The sequence below is a fragment of the Coregonus lavaretus genome (genome assembly GCF_964263955.1).
Source record: "Coregonus lavaretus genome assembly, chromosome: 26".
NCBI classification, from domain to species: domain Eukaryota; kingdom Metazoa; phylum Chordata; class Actinopteri; order Salmoniformes; family Salmonidae; genus Coregonus; species Coregonus lavaretus.
This window is the reverse complement of record NC_140013.1, coordinates 43,530,074-43,546,113: the sequence shown is the minus strand read 5'-3', so window position 1 is coordinate 43,546,113 and position 16,040 is coordinate 43,530,074. Positions and strand designations below refer to the sequence as shown.

General features: G+C 44.5%; 1 protein-coding gene across 1 annotated transcript in view; it reads right to left on the bottom strand.

Annotated features, from left to right (window-relative positions):
- The window catches only part of LOC311101424 (mastermind-like protein 2), a 120,456-nt gene that overhangs the window by 35,221 nt on the left and 69,195 nt on the right, over positions 1-16,040 (bottom strand). Inside the window, exon 2 of the mRNA XM_084142569.1 lies at positions 8,132-9,457. Within this exon, the coding sequence (XP_083998695.1) occupies positions 8,132-9,457 (1,326 nt within the window). The remainder of the gene's footprint in view (positions 1-8,131; positions 9,458-16,040) is intronic.

Sequence of the window (16,040 nt, the reverse complement as noted above, 5' to 3'; positions counted from 1 at the left end):
GAGAGGAAACTGAGGAGGGATAAGAGGGATAAGCATGATAGTCTCTCTCTCTCTCTCTCTCTCTCTCTCTCTCTCTCTCTCTCTCTCTCTCTCTCTCTCTCTCTCTCTCTCTCTCTCGCAGCAGCAGAAAGAGATTAATTGAGCTTTTGCTGCTATATTATTTCACAGTGCCAATGACTAATACACCACCCATTATCCCATAATACATATCAAATCAAATTTTATTTGCCACATGCGCCGAATACAACAGGTGTAGACATTACTGTGAAATGCTTACTTACAGCCCTTAACCAACAATGCATTTATTTTTTAATAAAACATGAAAAATAAAACAACATCAAAAAAGTGTTGAGAAAAAAAGAGCAGAAGTAAAATAAAATAACAGTAGGGAGGCTATATATACAGGGGGGTACCGGTGCAGAGTCAATGTGCGGGGGCACCGGCTAGTTGAGGTAGTTGAAGTAATATGTACATGTGGGTAGAGTTAAAGTGACTTTGCATAAATAATTAACAGAGTAGCAGCAGCGTAAAAAGTTGGGGTGGGGGTGGGGGGGCAGTGCAAATAGTCCGGGTAGCCATGATTAGCTGTTCAGGAGTCTTATGGCTTGGGGGTAGAAGCTGTTGAGAAGCCTTTTGGACCTAGACTTGGCACTCCGGTACCGCTTGCCGTGCGGTAGCAGAGAGAACAGTCTATGACTAGGGTGGCTGGAGTCTTTGACAATTTTGAGGGCCTTCCTCTGACACCGCCTGGTATAGAGGTCCTGGATGGCAGGAAGCTTGGCCCCAGTGATGTACTGGGCCGTACGCACTACCCTCTGTAGTGCCTTGCGGTCGGAGGCCAAGCAGTTGCCATACCAGGCGGTGAAGCAACCAGTCAGTCCACGATCATCTCCTTTATCTTGGTCACGTTGAGGGAGAGGTTGTTATCCTGGCACCACACGGCCAGGTCTCTGACCACCTCCCTATAGGCGAGCATAGAAGTGGTTTAGCTCGTCTGGAAGTCTTGTGTCACTGGGCAGCTCGCGGCTGTGCTTCCCTTTGTAGTCTGTAATAGTTTTCAAGCCCTGCCACATCCGACGAGCGTCAGAGCCGGTGTAGTACGATTCAATCTTAGTCCTGTATTAACTCTTTGTCTGGTTGATGGTTCGTCGGAGGACATAGCGGGATTTCCTATAAGCGTCCGGGTTAGAGTCCCGCTCCTTGAAAGCGGCAGCTCTACCCTTTAGCTCAGTGCGGATGTTTGAAGATTGGCTAATAGGATTGATGGAAGAGGCAGCTTACTCGCTCGCCGTCGGATCCTTACAAGGCACCCCGACCTACGTCCACGATATCTCCATGTCTTTCTCATGCGAATGACGGGGATTTGGGCCTTGTCGGGTGTCTGTAGGATATCCTTCGAGTCCGACTAGTTGAAGAAAAAATCTTCGTCCAATACGAGGCGAGTAATCGCTGTCCTGATATCCAGAAGCTCATTTAGGTTATTCAGTGAGGGAAAAAAGTATTTGATCCCCTGCTGATTTTGTACGTTTGCCCACTGACAAAGAAATGATCAGTCTATAATTTTAATGGTAGGTTTATTTGAACAGTGAGAGACAGAATAACAACAACAAAATCCAGAAAAACGCATGTCAAAAATGTTATAAATTGATTTGCATTTTAATGAGGAAAATAAGTATTTGACCTCTCTGCAAAACATGACTTAGTACTTGGTTCAATCTGCAACTCTATACATGTCCACAAACCCTATCGATATTGTTACTTTTTCTGTCACATCAATTCACTGATGACTATTACAGAGTAACCAGACTCTTTACCCACTAAGTATTCTGATACCACAAACACACACACACACACACACACACACAATTCCTCTGATACCACCGAGTAGTAGGGTTGGGTGGTATACCAGTATTGATGCACGGACCGGTTTGGGTTTTTACATTCTATAATGGTATTTCAATGTTTGGTTTGTTAAATGTGACCCGTTACTCCGCCGTGTGTAATGTCTGTTTCGATAGTTTACTACTACTACTGCTGCTACTTGAGCCGTCTCTCTCCTCCCCCCCCCCTCTCTCTCTCCATGCTCCTTTCCCCACAGACCAAGCCCCTCCTCCTGTCACTCAAGGAGTGCAGTTGTTGTTGCTCGACCACAATAAAATTAAATCATGGTCAATTATTATAATTTGTTGTACATGCTCAGACCCCCATCCATAGTGCCTGCGCCATTTACAGTACATCTTGCTGGTTTTTCAATGCAACCAGACGGCAGACTCGGTTAAGGGAAACTGAAATCCGTTTTACCTAATTTTTACCAGGATGTCACTTGTGGAACAAGAGGCAACAAAACTCTAGATCACCTTTACTCCACACACAGAAATGCACACAAGGCCCTGCCTCTCCTACCCTTTGGCAAATCAGACCATAACTCTATCCTCCTGCTTACAGGCAAAACCTCAAACAGGAAGTACCAGTGACGTGCTCAATACGGAAGTGGTCCGATGAAGTGGATGCTAAGCTACAGGACTCTTTCGCTAGAACAGACTGGAATATGTTCCGGGATTCATCCGATAACATTGAGGAGTTTACCACATCAGTCACCGGCTTCATTAATAAGTCGATCGATGACGTTGTCCCCACAGTGACCATACGCACATATCCCAACCAGAAGCCATGGATTAAAGGCAGCATCCCCACTGAGCTAAAGGCTAGAGATACCTATTTCAAGGAGCAGGACACTAATCCGGACGCTTATAAGAAATCCCACTAGGACCTCCGACGAGCCATCAAAGAGAAAAAGCGCAATACAGGACTAAGATCGAATCCTACTACGCCGGGACTGACACTCAACGGATGTGCCTTTTTAATTATTTTTATTAGGATTCCCATTAGCCGACGCCAATGAAGATGGAAGGGAGTACCATACACTCATGGCTCTGTATAATACTGTACATTTCCTTGAATTTGTTCTGGACTTGGGGACTGTGAAAAGACCCCTGGTGGCATGTCTGGTGGGGTAAGTGTGTGTGTCAATGCTGTGTGTAAGTTGACTATGCAAACAATTTGGAATTTCCAACACATTCATGTTTCTTATAAAAACAAGAAGTGACGCAGTCAGTCTTACCTCAACTCTTAGCCAAGAGAGACTGGCATGCATAGTATTGATATCAGCCCTCTGACTACAATGAAGAGCAAGATGTGTCGCTCTGTTCTGAACCAGCTGCAGCTTAACTAGGTATTTCCTTGCTGCACTGGACCACATCACTGGACAATAATCAAGATAAGGCAAAACTAGAGCCTGCAGGACTTGCTTTGTGGAGTGTGGTGTCAAAAAAAGCAGAGCATCTCTTTATTACAGACAGACCTCTACCCATCTTTACAACCATTGTGGTCCTCTGTAGCTCAGCTGGTAGAGCACGGCGCTTGTAACGCCAGGGTAACGCCAGGGTAGTGGGTTCGATCCCCGGGACCACCCATACACAAAAAATGGTTTTATGCACGCATGACTGTAAGTCACTTTGGATAAAAGCGTCTGCTAAATGGCATATTAAATTATTATATTATTATATTATACATATTATATTGAATCTACAGTATATTTGACCATGACTGTTTTACAATCTAAGGTAACACCAAGTAATTCAGTTTCCTCAACCTGTTCAACAGCCACACCATTCATTACCAGATTCAGCTGAGGTCTAGAACTTAGGGAATGATTTGTACAAATTACAATTCTCTTAGTTTTAGAGATGTTCAGGACCAGTTTATTACTGGCCACCCATTCCAAAACAGACTGCAACTCTTTGTTAAGGGTTTCAGTGACTTCATTAGCTGTGGTTGCTGATGTGTATATGGTTGAATCATCAGCATACATGGACACACATGCTTTGTTTAATGCCAGTGGCAGGTCATTGGTAAAAATAGAAGAGTAGAGGACCTAGAGAGCTGCCCTGTGGTACACCATACTTTACATGTTTGACATTAGGGAAGCTTCCATTAAAGAAAACCCTCTGAGTTCTATTAGATAGGTAGCCCTGAATCCACGATATGGCAGAGGTTGAAAAGCCATAACACATACGTTTTCTCAACAACAGGTTATGGTCAATAATATCAAAGGCTGCACTGAAATCTAACAGTACAGCTCCCACAATCTTCTTATTATCAATTTCTTTCAACCATGTTGAGTGCCCTTCTCTATAAGCATGCTGAAAGTCTGTTGTTAATTTGTTTACAGAGAAGTAGCGTTGTATTTGGTCAAACAACATTTTTTCCAACGGTTTGGTAAGAGCTGGCAGCAAGCTGATTGGTCTGCTGTTAGAACCAATAACTCTTGGGTAGCGGAATGACTTTGGCTTCCCTCCAGGCCTTAGGACATAAACTTTCCTCTAGGCTCAGATTAAAGAGATGTGTGGCTATAGAGTCCTCAGTAGCTTTCCATCTAAGTTGTCAATGCCAGGAGGTTTGTCATTATTGATCGTTAACAATCATTTTTCCACCTCGCCCACAATAACTTTACAAAATTCAAACTTTGCAATGCTTTTCTCTCATTATTATTATTTGTTTATGCATGAATATGATGGCTCACTGATCGTTGTTGGCATTTCCTGCCTAGATTTGCCCGCTTTGCCAACGAAGTAATCTTTTAAATAATTGGCAACATCAAATGGTATTGTGATGAATAAGCGTTCTGAATTTGTCTTTCTGACCATCATTTCATTTAAAGTACTCACGTTTATTTTCTATCATTCTTTATATAATTGATCTTGGCTTCATAATACAGTTTCTTCTTCTTTTTGTTGAGTTTAGTCACATCATTTCTCTATTTGCAGTAAGTCAGCCAGTCAGATGTGCAGCCAGTCTTATTAGCCACTCCTTTTGCCCCGTCTCTTTCAACCATACAGTTTTTAAATTCCTCATCAATCCATGGAGCCTTAACAGTTCTAACAGTCAGTTTCTTAACAGTGCATGTTTATCAATCATTGGAAGAAAACATTTCATAAATTCCTCAAGTGCAGCGTCTGGATGCTCCTTATTAATCACATCAGTCCAAACAATCACGGATTACACGACGCAAGCCTACCAGACAAGCTAAATTACTCCTATGTGCACTTCGAGGCAAGCAACACTGAAGCATGCATGAGAGCTCCAGCTGTTCTGGACGACTGAGTGATCACGCTCGCTGTAGCCGATGTGAGTAAGACCTTTAAACAGGTCAACATTCACAAGACCGCAGGGCCAGACAGATTACCAGGACGTGTACTCCGAGAATGCGCTGACAAACTGGCAAGTGTCTTCACTGACATTTTCAACCTACCCTGGCTGATTCTGTAATACCTACATGTTTCAAGCAGGCCACCATAGTCCCTGTGCCCAAGAACACCAAGGTAACCTGCCTAAATTACTACTGACCCGTAGCACTCATGTCTGTAGCCATTAAGTGATTTGAAAGGCTGGTCATGGCTCACATCAACACCATCATCCCAGAAACCCTAGACCAACTCCAATTTGCATACCGCCCCAACAGATCCACAGATGACGCAATCTCTATTTCACTCAACACTGCCCTTTCCCACCTGGACAAAAGGAACACCTACGTGAGAGTGCTGTTCATTGACTACAGCTCAGTGTTCAACACAATAGTGCCCTCAAAGCTCATCACTAAGCTAAGGACCCTGGGACTAAACACCTCCCTCTGCAACTGAATCCTGGACTTCCTGACAGGCCGCCCCCAGGTGGTAAGGGTAGGCAACAACACATCGGCCACGCTGATCCTCAACACGGGGGCCCCTCAGGGGTGTGTGCTCAGTTCCCTCCTGTACTCCCTGTTCACCCATGACTGCATGGCCAGGCACGATTCCAACACCATCATTAAGTTTACCGACGACACAACGGTTGTAGGCCTGATCACCGACAACGATGAGACAGCCTATAGGGAGGAGGTCAGAGACCTGGCCGTGTGGTGCCAGGACAACAACCTCTCCCTCAATGTGATCAAGACAAAGGAGATGATCTTGGACTACAGGAAAAGGAGGACCGAAAACGCCCCCATTCTCATCAACAGGGCTGTAGTGGTCCTCTGTAGCTCAACTGGTAGAGCACGGCGCTTGTAACGCCAAGGTAGTGGGTTCGATCCCCGGGACCACCCATACACAAAAATGTATGCACGCATGACTGTAAGTCGCTTTGGATAAAAGCGTCTGCTAAATGGCATATTATTATTATTATTATTATAGTGGAGCAGGCTGAGAGCTTCAAGTTCCTTGGTGTCCACATAACCAACAAACTATCATGGTCCAAACATACCAAGACAGTCGTGAAGAGGGCACGACAACGCCTATTCAAATCATATCAAATCGTGTTTGTCACATGCGCCGAATACAACAGGTGTAGAATTCTTAACAGGTGTTAAGAAAATATTTACTAAATAAACAAATGTAAAAAATATTAAAAAGTAACACAATAAAATAACAATAACGAGGCTATATACAGGGGGAACCTGTACCGAGTTAATGTGCGGGGGTACAGGTTAGTCGAGGTAATTTGCACAAGTAGGTAGGGGTAAAGTGACTATGCATAGATAATAAACAGTGAGTAGCAGCAGTGGGGGGCATTTGATTAATTCTTCAGCAGTCTTATGGCTTGGGGGCTAGAAGCTGTTAAGTCCAACTGGCAAATCTGGGTTTGGCTGATGCCAGGAGAACGCTACCTGCCCCAACGCACAGTGCCAACTGTAAAGTTTGGTGGAGGAGGAATAATGGTCTGGGGCTGTTTTCCATGGTTCAGGCTAGGCCCCTTAGTTCCAGTGAAGGGAAATCTTAACGCTACAGCATACAATGACATTCTAGATGATTATGTGCTTCCAACTTTGTGGCAACAGTTTGGGGAAGGCCCTTTCCTGTTTCAGCATGACAATGCCCCCATGCACAAAGCGAAGTCCATACAGAAATGGTTTGTCGAGATCGGTGTGGAAAAACTTGACTGGCCTGCACAGAGCCCTGACCTCAACCCCATCGAACCCCTTTGGGATGAATTGGAACGCCGACTGCGAGCCAGGCCTAATCACCCAACATCAGTGCCCGACCTCACTAATGCTCTTGGCTGAATGGAAGCAATTCTCTGCAACAACAGCTGTGGTCCTCTGTAGCTCAGCTGGTAGAGCACGGCGCTTGTAACGCCAGGGTAGTGGGTTCGATCCCCGGGACCACCCATACACAAAAAAAAAAAAAAAAAAAATGTATGCACGCATGACTGTAAGTCGCTTTGGATAAAAGCGTCTGCTAAATGGCATATTATTATTATTATTATAATATACATTATACATTTGCTAAACATTCTAAAAACCTGTTTTCGCGTTGTCATTATGGGGTATTGTGTGTAGATTGATGAGGAAAAACATGTATTTAATCAATTTCAAAATAAGGCTGTAACGTAACAAAATGTGGAAAAAGTCAAGGGGTCTGAATACTTTCCAAATGCACTGTATACGAAAGTGTGCATGTATTTCTATTTCATACATCCAAATATTGGTTTTCAAATTATATTTGATGTGATAAATGTACTGTTTCACATCAATGATGGAACATACTTAAGTGCAGTGATGTAGTCAAGTCACTAAACCTTGAGTCTGAGTCGAGTCCCAAGTCCCCAGCGTTTGAGTCTGAGTCGAGTCCCAAGTCCCCAGCGTTTGAGTCTGAGTCGAGTCCCAAGTCCCCAGCGTTTGAGTCTGAGTCGAGTCCCAAGTCCCCAGCGTTTGAGTCTGAGTCGAGTCCCAAGTCCCCAGCGTTTGAGTCTGAGTCGAGTCCCAAGTCCCCAGCGTTTGAGTCTGAGTCGAGTCCCAAGTCCCCAGCGTTTGAGTCTGAGTCGAGTCCCAAGTCCCCAGCGTTTGAGTCTGAGTCGAGTCCCAAGTCCCCAGCGTTTGAGTCTGAGTCGAGTCCCAAGTCCCCAGCGTTTGAGTCTGAGTCGAGTCCCAAGTCCCCAGCGTTTGAGTCTGAGTCGAGTCCCAAGTCCCCAGCGTTTGAGTCTGAGTCGAGTCCCAAGTCCCCAGCGTTTGAGACCAAGTCAAGTCAGAGTCCTGGACTCAACCACCACAACACCGCAAGGATAGCAAGCAAGTATTTATATAGGTGATTATTACCTGTCGTTGTTGACTCAGTTTAAAGTGGAGTCCAGATCCAGGCACGCTGAGAGGGGTTCTCTGGGCCAGGGCCTTAGGCTGCAAGTGAGGAGACCCAGACATGGGCAGCTGCTGCTGGGGGTTCTGGTAGTTATGAACTGGGTGGTTCTGGTTCAGGTTCTGGGCTGAGGTGGACGGCTGTTGTTGTTGTTGTTGTTGTTGTTGTTGTTGATGGGCTGTAGTCTTATTCAGTGGACCTGCCATAGTGGGGGGTTGCTGGGATGCTTTGGGGCTGAAGTGGAGCATGGGCTTGTTGCTGAGCACCTTCATATCCAGGTGGCTGGAGCCGTTGTGTCCGTTGGGCTTGAACAGACAGTTGTTCACGCTTTTACCCTGACTGTCCATGGAGGTCTGGGGGGTGATCCTCTGGCCCATCGAGGCCGGGTTGGAGAGCTTGTCCTGGGGGAAGGAGCTGGAGGAGGGCTGTGTGTCCCAGCTACTCCCTGGTCCAGCTGGGTGTTGGTGGTGGAGCAGGGCCTGGGGTTTGGGCTGCTGCTGGTTCTGGTTGGCTGCCATCTGCTTTAGCTGCGCCGCGTGGGACACCTCAGGCCAGCCAGGGAGTCCTCTGCTGGGGGGTCCGGCCAGCCCCGAGGGACCCTGGCCTTGGCTCTTCTGGTTGGTGATGGGGGAGGAGCTGGACATTGTGAAAGAGGGACCAGCGGACGCCGGGCGGAGCTGTGAGGAGCCACCATGGCCGTGTGTCTGGCCGTAGTCTGGAGAGGAGTACTCCATCTTGATGGGCTTCTCCAGGTGGGAGCAGAGGGTAGACGCGCCGCGCTCCAGCTCCACCAGGCCGAACGTATCATCCTGCTTCAGCATCTTCTCAAACTCCAGGTCGTTCAGAGACGGGACGGTCTTCGTCAGCTCGTCGAACAGATCCTGAAGCTCCGGGTCGATCTGACTGCTGCCGACCTCATCTTTAAAGTCGAACACCATCATCTCTGTAGACCTCTGGCCGCAGGAAGTAACATGGTCTATAGGTTCCTTCTTCATCTCCTTCAGGGTCATGTTGATGAGGTCAGAGTTCACGACCCCATGGGGCATCATGTAGCTGCTGTTGTTGTTTTTCCTGTTTAGGGTGTGGCCTATGGACGAAGCACTGCCTCCCATGGACTGTGATTGCCCGGAGCTGAAGGAACAGGGTCCGTGCCCACCCAAACCGCCGCTGCCCCCCTCCAGACGGACACGTTTGAAGTCCAGCCCCGACGGCCCACAGGACAGGCCATTCTGTTGCTTGGAGTAGCCAGGAGTATGGCCCTCGATCTTCCTCCTCAGAGACCCTTGGAGCTGTGGAGATAAAGGAAAACTCTCTTGAAAAAACTGCTCACAGTCACATTATCTCAATTTTACAATACAATAGTCATTTCAAGTGGTGGCATGGTCTCATTTCAAGTGGTGGCATGGTCTCATCTTTAAAACAAATATTTTCATATTTCTGTCCCAATTTTTTTTTACAAATACCCACTTCAATGCTATTACCTTACTAATAGAATAACAATCGAACCAACAGATACGTATCATCAGCATGACATCAATGTAACCAGTTCTTTATGTAGCCAAGACAGCTGAACACGTTGATGCATGGAAGGCAGACTTTCTTGAAATGAGTATTTGTCAAGGCTCTCAGATTAAAGCCAACTAGCGCTGGTCCAATTCAAGTGTTGCCTAAAGACAATCTAACAATTAAGATACCAAGACCTCCTATTTACAATATAAATAAATCCTAATGCTGTACTTTGATGTCTTAAACCAATTTAAATGATTATGATAATTTTTAATATCAGTATAATAGAAATGTAGTCAAACAAAGTGTCTCTATGTAAATTGATCCAATTTGACAATCTGCTTCGAGGCCTCTAAACCTTGTTCACTTGACCAACCAGCCAGCATGTTAACAGAGACTTGACCAGTCAGCATGTTAGCAGGGACTTGACCCGCCAGCCATCATGTTAACAGAGACTTGACCAGCCAGCATGTTAGCAGAGACTTGACCAGCCAGCCAGCATGTTAACAGAGACTTGACCAGCCAGCCAGCATGTTAGCAGAGACTTGACCAGCCAGTCAGCATGTTAATGGAGACTTGACCGGTCATCATGTTAACAGAGACTTGACCAGCCAGCCAGCATGTTAATGGAGACTTGACCAGCCATCATGTTAGCAGAGACTTGACCAGCCATCATGTTAGCAGAGACTTGACCAGCCAGCCAGCATGTTAGCAGAGACTTGACCAGCCAGCATGTTAGCAGAGACTTGACCAGCCATCATGTTAGCAGAGACTTGACCAGCCAGCCAGCATGTTAGCAGAGACTTGACCAGCCAGCATGTTAGCAGAGACTTGACCAGCCAGCATGTTAGCAGAGACTTGACCAGCCAGCATGTTAGCAGAGACTTGACCAGCCAGCCAGCATGTTAGCAGAGACTTGACCAGCCAGTCATCATGTTAACAGAGACTTGACCAGCCAGCATGTTAGCAGAGACTCGACCAGCCAGCCAGCTTGTTAGCAGAGACTTGACCAGCCAGCATGTTAGCAGAGACTTGACCAGCCAGCCATAATAACAGTGGATGTTAAAGATGTTCACTTAATAGAGCAATATGTTGTTTCTGAATATATAGTTAAAGGGCAATTCCGCCACTTTTGAACCTTATATTCATAATCTCCAACATCAAACACGTGTCTACAAATGTGGTTAAAGGTTAAAAAAAAATGCATCTCTGTGACATCACAGGGTAGGATTAAACGTAAAAAACTGGGATTTTCTAAACCTGCAACGAGTTTCTAGCCCAAGGGAAGGTATTTTCTTAGTTTGAAAATCACTGTTGTCATCGGGTAGAAATCTTTATATATTTTTTTTGCAAATGTTTTCACATATGATGACACCAGTAATGTGCTGGAGACAATAAGGTTGAAAGGTGGTGGAGTTGCCCTTTAAAACACAAAGGAAGGTCTAAAAATCAGTTGACAGCTTGCTACCTCATGTAAGGTTCCTTAAAACAACATAGAAACCACATACATTTCACATGGAAACCACATACATCTTTTGCTGCCAGAACATGGTATTTATATAGTTATCAATTAAATGGTTATTAACATTTATGGAAATACTTCAATGACATTGGACTCTTCATGCTGCCACAGAGTAAGCCATGCAGAGGAGACACTCCCATTGGGTAATAGTTATACTCCTATTGGGTAATAGCTACACTCCCACTGGGTAATAGCTACACTCCTATTGGGTAATAGCTACACTCCCATAGGGTAATAGTTACACTCCCACAGGGTAATAGCTACACTCCCACAGGGTAATAGTTACACTCCCACAGGGTAATAGTTACACTCCCACAGGGTAATAGTTACACTCCCACAGGGTAATAGCTACACTCCCACAGGGTTATAGTTACACTCCCACAGGGTAATAGCTACACTCCCACAGGGTAATAGTTACACTCCCACAGGGTAATAGCTACACTCCCACAGGGTAATAGCTACACTCCCATAGGGTAATAGCTACACTCCCACTGGGTAATAGCTATACTCCTATTGGGTAATAGCTACACTCCCACAGGGTAATAGCTACACTCCCACTGGGTAATAGCTACACTCCTATTGGGTAATAGCTACACTCCCATAGGGTAATAGTTACACTCCCACAGGGTAATAGTTACACTCCCACAGGGTAATAGCTACACTCCCACTGGGTAATAGCTACACTCCCACTGGGTAATAGCTACACTCCCATTGGGTAATAGTTATACTCCCACTGGGTAATAGCTACACTCCCACTGGGTAATAGCTACACTCCCACAGGGTAATAGCTACACTCCCACTGGGTAATAGCTACACTCCCATTGGGTAATAGCTACACTCCCATTGGGTAATAGTTATACTCCCACTGGGTAATAGCTACACTCCCACTGGGTAATAGCTACACTCCCACAGGGTAATAGCTACACTCCCACTGGGTAATAGCTACACTCCCACTGGGTAATAGCTACACTCCCATTGGGTAATAGTTATACTCCCACTGGGTAATAGCTACACTCCCACAGGGTAATAGCTACACTCCCACTGGGTAATAGCTACACTCCCACTGGGTAATAGCTACACTCCCATTGGGTAATAGTTATACTCCTATTGGGTAATAGTTATACTCCTATTGGGTAATAGCTACACTCCCACTGGGTAATAGCTACACTCCCACTGGGTAATAGCTACACTCCCATTGGGTAATAGCTACACTCCCATTGGGTAATAGCTACACTCCCATTGGGTAATAGCTACACTCCCATTGGGTAATAGCTACACTCCCATTGGGTAATAGCTACACTCCCACTGGGTAATAGCTACACTCCCATTGGGTAATAGCTACACTCCCATTGGGTAATAGCTACACTCCCATTGGGTAATAGCTACACTCCCACTGGGTAATAGCTACACTCCCACTGGGTAATAGCTACACTCCCACAGGGTAATAGCTACACTCCCATTGGGTAATAGCTACACTCCCATTGGGTAATAGCTACACTCCCACTGGGTAATAGCTACACTCCCACTGGGTAATAGCTACACTCCCACTGGGTAATAGCTACACTCCCACAGGGTAATAGCTACACTCCCACAGGGTAATAGCTACACTCCTATTGGGTAATAGCTACACTCCCACTGGGTAATAGCTACACTCCCATTGGGTAATAGCTTTAGGAAAAGAGCAGTGATCAAATTTGTCCTCTGAAGAATAACAGTGTGTATCGGTGCAGCCAGCAGATATATTTAGGAATTTGATAAGAGCCGACCGTCGACAGACAATACCTTTAAACCTTTGTCTTATCTTTTTCATTTACATAAATGATATTTCCCTCTCCGTTGTGTTGTATTGCAGGGTATAGACAGCCAGAATGATCCTTTGTATTAGAGATTCTATTCATCATTCATCTATCTGCTTCTTCCCTTTGTCCCCCTGATGGCTTCGTTTACCTATGACTCACTACGAGACTGTTGGGATGCATCCAAAATGGCCCTCTATCCCTTATACTAACCCTATATAGGGAACAGGGTGCCATTTGGGACGCCTCTAATCTAGAGCTTAATTAAACTGGAACACGTACTCGAGATACTAACTTTATCCTGGACAGAAAAGTGAGTTCAGTACATTACAAATATGTTTGCTGGTAATTAATCATAGCTTTCAAGCTACAGAAGAATTTGAAAAAAATAACTCCCCAGCTTCATTTAATTCTATCAGTTACTAGTTGCCAAGAATCGCTTGCCAGTCGTAGAGCCTTAGTCCAAAGCACTACAGGAGGACAGTGATTCAGGGGGCATTGTCTACACATAGAGATGATCCGTTATGTGAAGAGTGTTATTTAAAGTTAAAAGACAATAGCAAACAATATTACAGGAGCAAAAACCCTGTGCTATCCTGGAGCACGAGTACAGGACATTACAAGGCTGCTTCCGACCGTTCTACAACAGATGCTGGGAGCTGACACTGTCGTAGTCCATGTGGGGTCAAACGACATCAGGAGGGCTAGCTCCGAACTTCTGAAAATTGATTTTAAAGAACTGATTCTAGCACTGAAAGATTCCAAAAAGCGGCCAATCATTTCAGGTCCGGTACCATCGTTGGGCCATCGTCAGCAGGCTACTGGCACACCTGACTGTAGCTCTGTTGGAATCACTTTTATAGATAACTTCGACACCTTCTGGAAACAGAAAATGCTTTACAGGAATGACGGAGTCCATCCAAATCATCTTGGCTCCTGGACTCTGTCCACGCATTTCTAGGCTGCGTTGAGACAATGACTTACCAATGGCCCAAGACCAGCTTAGTTAATCCCTTCCATTGTGTCGCTGAGTTGTCATAATGCTGCATCAAATGTACATTATCCCAGGGGCGTTGGCAGACACAATGTAAGTAACTTAATTTATGTCCCCCTAACTGCCCTGAATACCTCTGTTGATCCTACAGCTATTGTATGCAGTAATCATGTGCCTATGAACCAGAGTTATACTGTTAGCACTGAGGCGGTGTGCCCAAGTAGGAAGTCCACTGTGTGCAGCTCATCCTGCACTATCAGTTCCAATATAAATAACATGTGCATTTTCTACTTCTGATTAGCTTCCCACTAAAGCATTAAAAACAATCAAGCATCACAGAAAAGTGCTAAAAAATAGCCCATATTAACATATGTAGCATAAGAAACAAGGTTCATGAAGTCAATAATTTGCTAGTAACAGATGACATTCATATTCTGACAATCTCTGAAACTCACTTAGATAATACCTTTGATGATACAGTGGTAGCAATACATGGTTATAACATCTACAGAAAAGACAGCAATGCCAATGGTGGAGGTGTTGCGGTCTATATTCAGAACCACATTCCTGTAAAGCTTAGAGAGGATCTCATGTTAAATACTGTTGAAGTAATATGGCTACAGGTTCATCTGCCTCACCTAAAGCCCATTCTGGTGGGAAGCTGCTATAGACCACCAAGTGCTAACAGTCAGTATCTGGATAATATGTGTGAAATGCTTGATAATGTATGTGATATCAACAGAGAGGTATATTTTCTGGGTGATTTCAATATTGACTGACTTTCATTAAGCTGCCCACTCAAGAAAAAGCTACAAACTGTAACCAGTGCCTGCAACCTGGTTCAGGTTATCAGTCAACCTACCAGGGTTGTTACAAACAGCACAGGAAAGAAATCATCAACATGTATTGATCACATCTTTACTAATGCTGCAGAAATTTGCTTTAAAGCAGTATCCAAATACATAGGATGTAGTGATCACAATATAGGAGCCATATCTAGGAAAACTTCCAAAGGCTGGGCCTAATAATGTGTATAAGAGGTCATAAAATAAGTTTTGTAGTGATTCCTATGTTGTTGATGTAAGAATATTTGTTGGTCCATGGTGTGTAATGAGGAGCAACCAGACGCTGCACTTGACACATTTATGAAATTGCTTATTCTGGTTACTAATAAGCATGCACCCATTAAGAAAATGACTGTAAAAACTGTTAAATCCCCTTGGATTGATGAGTAATTGAAAAATTGTATGGTTGAGAGGGATGAGGCAAAAGGTATGGCAAATAAGTCTGGTACCACAACCGATTGGCAAACGTATTGCAAATTAAGAAATCATGTGATTAAACAAAATTAAAAGAAGAAATAACTATACTATGAAACAAACATAAATTATATAAAGAATGATGGTAGAAAGTTTTGGACCACCTTAAATGAAATTTTGGGCAAAAAGGCAAACTCGGATCCATCATTAATTGAATGAGATGGCTCATTCATCACAAAACCGACTGATATTGCCAACTACTTTAATGATTTTTTCATTTGCAAGATTAGCATACAAAGGCATGACATGCCAGCAACAACCGCTGACACTACACATCCAAGTATATCTGACCAAATTATGAAAGACAAGCATTGTACTTTTGAATTCCGTAAAGTGAGTGTGGAAGACGTGAAAAAAGTATTGTTGTCTATCAACAATGACAAGTGACGGGGTCTGACAACTTGGATGGAAAACTACTGAGGATAATAGCAGACGATATTGCCAATCCTATTTGCCACATCTTCAATTTAAGCCTACTAGAAAGTGTGTGTTCTCAGGCCTGGAGGGAAGCTAAAGTCATTCCACTACCCAAGAATAGTAAAGCCCCCTTTACTGGCTCAAATAGCCGACCAATCAGCCTGTTACCAACCCTTAGTAAACTATTGGGAAAAAAATTGTGTTTGACCAGATACAATGCAGATACAGTGGGGCTTTTGACATTATCGATCCTAGTCTGCTGCTGGAAAAACGTATGTGTTATGGCTTTACACCCCCTGCTATATTGTAGATAAATAG